The sequence below is a fragment of the Phymastichus coffea genome, unplaced genomic scaffold (assembly GCF_024137745.1).
Source record: "Phymastichus coffea isolate CEN01 unplaced genomic scaffold, Cenicafe_Pcof_1.1 PCOF00106, whole genome shotgun sequence".
Classification (NCBI taxonomy): domain Eukaryota; kingdom Metazoa; phylum Arthropoda; class Insecta; order Hymenoptera; family Eulophidae; genus Phymastichus; species Phymastichus coffea.
This window is the reverse complement of record NW_026706917.1, coordinates 867,364-875,193: the sequence shown is the minus strand read 5'-3', so window position 1 is coordinate 875,193 and position 7,830 is coordinate 867,364. Positions and strand designations below refer to the sequence as shown.

Here is a 7,830-nt window from a genome sequence, read left to right as displayed (position 1 = left end):
TGTGGGAGCGCTTTTTCGTTGTGTTCCCTTTCTAGGCGTTCCCTCCAGAAAGGGCCTCGAAGTTTCCCGCTCTTCCTTTATTTCTAAAGCAATTTTGTGTTGTATGACCGGCTATTTTACATTTTTCGCAAAATTCGCCGGCTTGTTTTTGTCGTGATAAGATTATTCTGCATTCATCAATTATGTGGCCGTGTTTCTTGCAGAATTCGCATATTTTTTGTTGATTTGTTGGTGTGTTGTTCATTAATGCGCTTAGTTTTCTACACTCGTTTATATTATGTCCTGGACTTTTGCAGTAGGCACAGCCTTTCCTTTGGAATCCATTATGATTTGAATTATATGATAAGTGTTGGGTTTGTTGAATTTGCTGCGATTGCGTTTTTAGGAGTGGGCAATACTTAGCTGTGTGGCCTGTCTATTCGCAATACTGGCACTTAAATTTCTGTTTGGCTTTGAATTCTGTGAACATGATTTTTACTTGGTCACAGGTGTCTTGTTCGTGACCCACTTCTTCACAGATAGCACATATTTTATATAGGGACTTTTTTATTTCTCCTGCTTTACAATCTTTTACAAGGTGGCCCATATTATTGCATTTTCTGCATATTACTTCCGGGCATTGCTGTATTGTATGTCCAATCTTCTCACAATTTTCACATTTGTTTTGTTTTGAAGTTTGGTCATTCTTACAATTTATTGGGTTGTGTCCCGTTTCATTGCATTTCCAACATGCTTCGTAGTTACTGATGTGTGGGCATTGATCTACTTCATGTCCCATTTCTTGACAATATTGGCAGTGTATATTTTGCCTTTTGTTTAAACGACAGGCACTTATTGAATGACTTGGTTGGCTACAGAATTTGCATATTAGATTAATTTTCTTTGGCACTCTCTTGCAACTATTCGAAAAATGATCTGTTCCTTTACAATATACGCAGGCTGCCGTGCGACAAAATAGAGCTTCATGCGAAAATTCTCTGCATATTTGACATGTGAGAATTTTTGTTTCCTGAAATTCTTCTTTATTATTCGAATATGTATAGTTTCTATTTGGTTTTGTTGTGTATTTCCTTTTTTCTATGTCACTTTCGATGTCTATTGCCCTTGTCGACATTTCTTGTACTGTGGTTCCTGGGCCTATTTCATATCTAATTTCTGCTTTTAATCCTTTTCTATAGCTTTTAGCTGCTTCTTTATCGAGTGTAGCTTCGAATTGTGTTCGTTCTATTGCTGTAGTGTCTTCCCATTTATTTAGTTCTTTTATTCTCAATACTAATTGTCGTATCCTGTTAGTATAGCGTACGACTGATTCATCTTCTTCTTGTGATATCTGACGAACTTTTGCATATAATGCGTGTATGTCTTCTTTGATGGGGTATAGAGTTCTGATTGCGTTGATTAAGTCTGTTATATTTTCCACTTTGCTTCCTCTTATGGCTTCTTTTACTTCACCTTTAATTTTTATTTTTAATAGTTTTGTAAGATTTCTCTCATCGATATCATCTATAATATCCTTTACTTCTTTTAACATGGAGATGTATTCCATAGGTGATATGTTTTTGCCATCGAACTCTGCGACGAAGGCTGCTACGTCTTTCAATTGTAATTTCATTGGTTTTTCTTTGTTATTCATATTTTTAGGTATTTTATTAATTGATGGCGTAGAATTTTCTCTAGTGATTTTTGTTTTTTGCTTTGTGGTAGGCGGGTCTTCGATGAGTGTGTCGATGTTTACTAATGCCAGAAAATCGCTTTTCCGTGGATTTTCCTTCTGTAGGTTATTTTCAAAATTTTTTTGGAGTATGATTTCTTGTTTATCTTTTTCGGGAAGTGTTTTTCCTTCCTCTTGACTTTGTAGTTCAGGATTTGAAAATATATCTTTTGAACTTCCTAAGATCAGGCTTTGTTCGTTGTAAATTCCTCCAAAGTCTGAGTATCGTTGATTTCTATCAAGGTCTATTGTGGTATTTATTGTTGAAAAGTTGTTTTCTTGTAAAACTGAATCTTGTTCTTCTGTTTGAGTTACTGATGAATCTTCGGTTCTTGAAATTTCTGCTTGTGTTTCCTTAGTTTTCTTTGTAGGTGAGTATTGTATCTTGCTGCTCCTTCTGAATGCGTTTTTTTCTAACTCTTTATGTAGGAGGCTTTTCAGTTGGGGATTGCTGCGCGTTTGGGATCGCGTAAGCTTCGAGTCGTTTGAAGTTATTCTGCTAGTTGGGGTAATTTTTTTACTCATTTGGGCATTTTATTCAAGAAAAGAAAAGGAAAAGTAAATGTATTGAATTTAGATTGTATTGAAAATTATAAGAAAGTTCGAAAGAAAATAATGTGGACTAAAAAATTAAAAATTGATAGTTAAAATTTGTTCTGTTATTCGGAGGGAGTCACAAAAAATGATTCGTATATTGTTTGATTTATAATATTATGGTATTCGTATAATTATATAAGCATGCATATATATATATATATATATAAATAACAAATTTGTATATGAGTAAGTAAGGAATTGTTGTTTTGACCTACTTTTCCTCTACTCTTTTTTTTTTATATCAATTTGAGTTCCAAAAATTTTGCTGAGTTGTAGATTCTACCAGGTCATTTATTCGCGATGATCAAGTTACTACACTGTTTTCGCTTATGAAATGACACAATTTGATATTATGTGTTTTCAGTTCAAGAGAAGTTAATTGAAACGTAATTTGTTTGTAAGAAAAATTCTTTCAAAATTAGAAATTATTAGTATGTTGTTAATTAATGCCTTGAAGATTATATTGAAAAGTTTGAATTGGTAAGATAAAGTAATTTATTCTAATTTTGCACTTTAAATTGATAGAATAGAATGATTTTTCTAATTTTGTACCGGAACCAATTGTTACGTCTCGTGTATAAACTACGAATAGCAAATGTGCGAAACGTACCAATATAGTACTAGTGGCTGATTGAGGCTCACAAGTAATGAATAATATACGATGTATGAATAAGAATGAATGTATTTATTTATTTTGTTGTACTTACAGTTTCTAGAGTACTTTCAGTATCGTAGATCTCGGTATTTGGATAGGTTCAATAATGAAATTGCACGTTCTCACTTTTAATGGATCGAGTATTTATTGAAATCAAATAATGTAGTTTGACAAATAATAGTTGAATAGTTAGCCAAATTGTCGAACAGGCTTGCACGCGACTGTAGTGTCGATATGTAGAGTTTATTCGTCAATTGTCGAACTGACGTGTACGGAGTAACGATAATTGCTGCTCACCTTTCGGGTGGTTCATCTTATATACATAAATTTGTGCTCAATAAATCGCTGATGTTTCTTGTGTAGTTGAGTAATTTTCTTTTTGAGTTCATTGTGTGTTGTGTAATGCTGAGTATGGTCTTTGTGTTTTGCTACCGTATCGTTTTCTGGTGGACGTGTATATAATTTTGATTTTACGAAATTCGGGATTGCACTTTTAAAGAATGTAAATGAGTAAAGATACGTCTTGAGACGTAACAGATTAACACGAAAGTGTATTTGATAAATAATATTTTTAATTCAAATGTATATAATGCAACGGTAGTCCATTCGATCAATCGATAAATTCACGATTCGGTAGCGCTCGCGATGCTAGAGCGAACGACTAAGAGAGAGAGGGGGGGCGCGCGAGAGTTCAAAGTTTCAGTTAAGCCTCAGCTGTTACTTGCGAAAGTATCACCAATTAATTTTGCACTGTGTTTCATCGTTTTTCCACAAAGTTTTCCTGGAATTTTGGATACGTGTGCGAATGATATAAAGGAAGCTGATTAGGAGCAGCAGCATCACAGCAGCAGCAATTAAAGCAGCAGAAAAAACAACAGCAGATCTTTCGAGTGAGGCAGCGTAGCTTGTTCCTGCAGGAGCACCTTTGATTTCGCTGGAAAAACAATTATGGCTGATCACCGTAATTGCACCGCAGGGTAGGTGCACCTCCCTTTTTATGCGCGATAAAATACTAGCGAGAGTATTTTGTCTATCGCGACAGTTATTTTTGTATTCGCGCCGAGCGTTAGATTTCGCGGCAGAATTTCGAATGCTCTCTCTCTCTCTCTCCCCGTATTATTGTTAATCATTATAAATCCTATTTGCGTGCGTTAGTCTTTCGGCCCATCAAAGATTGTAATTTTCTAGTCATGAACGATATTAATTTTATTCGCCGCATTACGTCATTCCGTTTCCTATTAGTTTAATGGATCTATTACAGATTCAATTTTAAACCGATTTCATCTAGGGAATTAGTTGGAATAAGCATTAGGTCACTCACATCTAAGATAAATTGAGTGTGACAAGTCAGATGACTTAAGGTGAGTTCAACTCTGTTGGAAAGAAGACACTGAAACGAAAATATCAAACGTAAAGACGAATACATATATAATCATATGTGTTTAACGGAGCAGCGGTTAGCTCTGCATCGAGAAAGTTTGTGCTTTAATAAATTGCTTTTGCACTAGCTAATCTACCCCGTTACAATAAATATAAAGATATAGATAAATGGCATTTATAATTTTAGATTTAATTTTGATATGAATATATTACCTACTGTGGCTTCAAAAAACAATTGTCAACGAAGAATATTGTTTTACTTTCAAAGATATGATAAAACTAAAAAATCCTTCGCATGCTTCTCATTAAAGTAAGTTATGATTTCACAACTTTCATAGTATTGACAACACTTTCCTAGAAATCATTTAATCATCTTTTATTTTGAATATTTATAAGCTAGGTATCATGAAATAGTAGAAAAAAAGAGAATAAATAACTAAAAAGTAGCAAAGAGAATAAATATAATTTTGATAAGAATCATTTGTTTTCAACAGAAATGTACTTTTTTCAAAGAGGGTTTTTTAGAAACGGTAAGGTGAAAAAAATTTGATGAGAAACTAATTTTTTTACGGAAATCCAACTAAAAGACATACTTACCAAATTTGATTTTTTTTTTAAATGTTTTTGAAGGGAGTGGAGAGATATTTCATAACTTGTTTAAGGAACTTGATATATAAGAATTTTACATAAAATTAAATGTAAAATTATACGTATTAGTTTTCATTATTTTTTTTTTAGGAGCTTTACATTGTTGTACGAAAAATATATAGACATCTTTTGAGCTTTTGGGCGTTTTTTTAAAATTCAGTAGACGATACGTGAAACCAGTTATTTCTTTCGCGGAGTTCGTTAAAATAGTATTTATTGCGTAGACTATATCCAAGATGAAATACAGCACTTGTGATTTGATAATACCTATTGCCTAAGATAATTTTCGCTTTGGGTACTTCATTTATTCCAAGACCAGTTAATTTCTTATAATTTGAGAATATATAGAACCGAATTATTAAGATTTTTTCTGGTTCACTTTGTACAGAAATTTTAGTTTGTTTATAATATTTACATTTTCCATCACACTCTTCTGAAGTTTCTTGCATATATTAATATATTTTCATGTACAACTTATTGGAATATATAAACTCCGATATTATCATAATTCAAATGTATAATTAAAATGTGGTTATTCTTTATGTATGGATCCCGTATAAAATTACAAATTGGACACCAAGTTTTATCTTCGATTGTCTCTTTAGTAGTATTTTTAATTATATTATTTTTCCCATAGAATCAATTGGCGTAATCAGTTAAAAAAAGACTTTATTGGTAACTTGTTTAAATAGTTTTTTATAAACAATTATAAAAGACTAAAGAAAAAATACTGCTACTTTTGTTTCGTTATATCTCGTGTCCATCAAATAGTTTGATGCAATCTAATTCAGTTTTGGCTTGAACCTTAATGGATTAAGATCATTATCAAATAAATAATATTTATTTTATTTATCAATGATTATCCGGAGTACATATATATAATTACATAGAGTGATCGTATATATATATTACAAAAATGTTTTACAAAATTTGCAATCCAGCAAAGAAAAATTTCCTGTTCGCAAGTTTGGATGCACTTATTACTAACTTATTATACTTATTACCAAAAATAATATGGTAGTTCAGATAAATTTTTTATTAAATAATTGCACTTTTTCGATATTCTTCTTCACTAGAATCTAATAAGTCTTAATCTAGATGTGGTATAATTTTCTATTACGGCATTGTGGTCTATAATGTGTTTTATTCTTTCACTGTGGTTAAATCTTGTTGGGCAAGTAAGTCCAATTACACATGTTGTTCTGTAATGAGAGAAAATTCTCTGATGTTGCTTTATTGGTAGGTTGAGGTGAATATGATGTCATCAAGTACTATGAGATCTTTGTGTTAAGGTTGATGCTTAAGTAAGTAAACAGAGTTTACAAAAGTTTGTTTATCTTATAAACCTCTATCAAAATAGAGTAGGGCTTTGATTTACTACGTAATTGATGTCTCCGTAAGTCATCCTACAGCAATTTGGTTTTTGAATTGGATTACTAGGGGCTGATGCTGGTTTATTTGAAATTATTCTATTGCTATTATGTTCAGTTATTTTGTCTATTACGTTAAAGACAGTTTCGATTGGTTTGTATTTTATTTTGCTATTGTAAATGCAGATTCGGAATGAGAAGCTTTTACAAATATTATTGGTTTAAAGCCCTTGTGAAATGGCGTATTAAAAACATTTTTTTCTGTTTATGTGAGTCTGAATGTTGTTTATAGCAATCTTTAAATTCATTTGCCATTTTAATGATTTTGTTGAAGTTTTCGGTGAATGTACATTGTATTTTATTATAATTAATGTTTGTTAATCTGTTGTGGGATCTATTGTAAATGAGTTACATTTGCCTTGAGAACATACATAGGTCCTAACTTCTAGTAGTGTTTTGTATTGATAATTTGTATCCTCATGGACTTCCGATGCCAGATACATTTTTCTTTTATACCATATATGTAGTAAATGTTTCAATTGATTACAATTTAGTTTATCTTTAATCTTCTCTATTTTATTGGCGTTTAACATTATTATGAATTTTCTTTTATTTATTTTTTTAGTTTATTTTTTATTGTACTCGTATTGTTAACTGTTTTAAGCTCATTTGATAATTTGTTAAACAGTGTTATGGCCCTTATATAACTATTTTTGATTCTTATTCGTTTAGATCTTTTTGGTAGGTTCAAGCATATACCTGATTTTCTTGCTTTTGATTTTGTATATTTGTGATAGGTTTTTATAATGATGTACTAGAGATTCTAAGGAAAAGGTTTGATAAATATTTAAAGGATTTTTGTCAAATATAAAATGATTTTTGTTGATAATTTTTATTAGTTTAGTCTGGAGGTTTTAAAGTCCTTTTATTCTACCAAAATATGCTCCGCCCCACGCAACTATTCCATAGGTAATAACACTATGGAATAGTGCAAATTAGAACATCCTTAAGATATCTGTTGTCAGAACACTTGATAACTTGTAAAATATAAAGTTGAAGTATTTGGTTTTTTTGTATAAATTTTGCATAAAATAGTAATTGTTTATTTAGTCAGAATCGAGAGTTGTGTAGCCATGTTCGTTCTGACTCAGAAATGAGTCATTAGAATGGGAACTGGCTCCATGACGTCATGATAAGATGAAAGCTGGTCCATGACGTATAACTGGTACGCCAGGGACGTGGTGGCGACATGTGGATACAGTGGAAGTTGGCAAGTGATATTATTGATACGAAGGTGGCGGGGGAGACGATGTTAGGATACGGGAGGGGAGGTGGCTAATGCCGCGAGGATACGGTGGCGGTGACGTTAGGATGCGATGATGGAAGCTGCCGATAAATTGATAGCAGGTTTTAATCTGACAATTAATAATTGTCTAGAGGAGCTAACGTAAGGTTTGGAGAGAGGAGGA

The 7,830-nt window shown here is 32.1% G+C and overlaps 1 protein-coding gene across 1 annotated transcript; it reads right to left on the bottom strand.

The window, feature by feature from the left end:
* Window positions 1-415: 415 nt before the first annotated feature.
* On the bottom strand, window positions 416-2,236 carry LOC131670283 (uncharacterized). The gene has a single exon (XM_058945759.1). It carries the CDS (start codon window positions 2,234-2,236, stop codon window positions 416-418), a length of 1,821 nt encoding a protein of 606 aa, XP_058801742.1.
* Window positions 2,237-7,830: the final 5,594 nt, after the last annotated feature.

What these genes read in the sequence shown, in the direction of transcription:
- LOC131670283 (XM_058945759.1), bottom strand. Translation starts at nt 2,236, where the DNA reads ATGAGTAAAAAAATTACCCCAACTAGCAGAATAACTTCAAACGACTCG.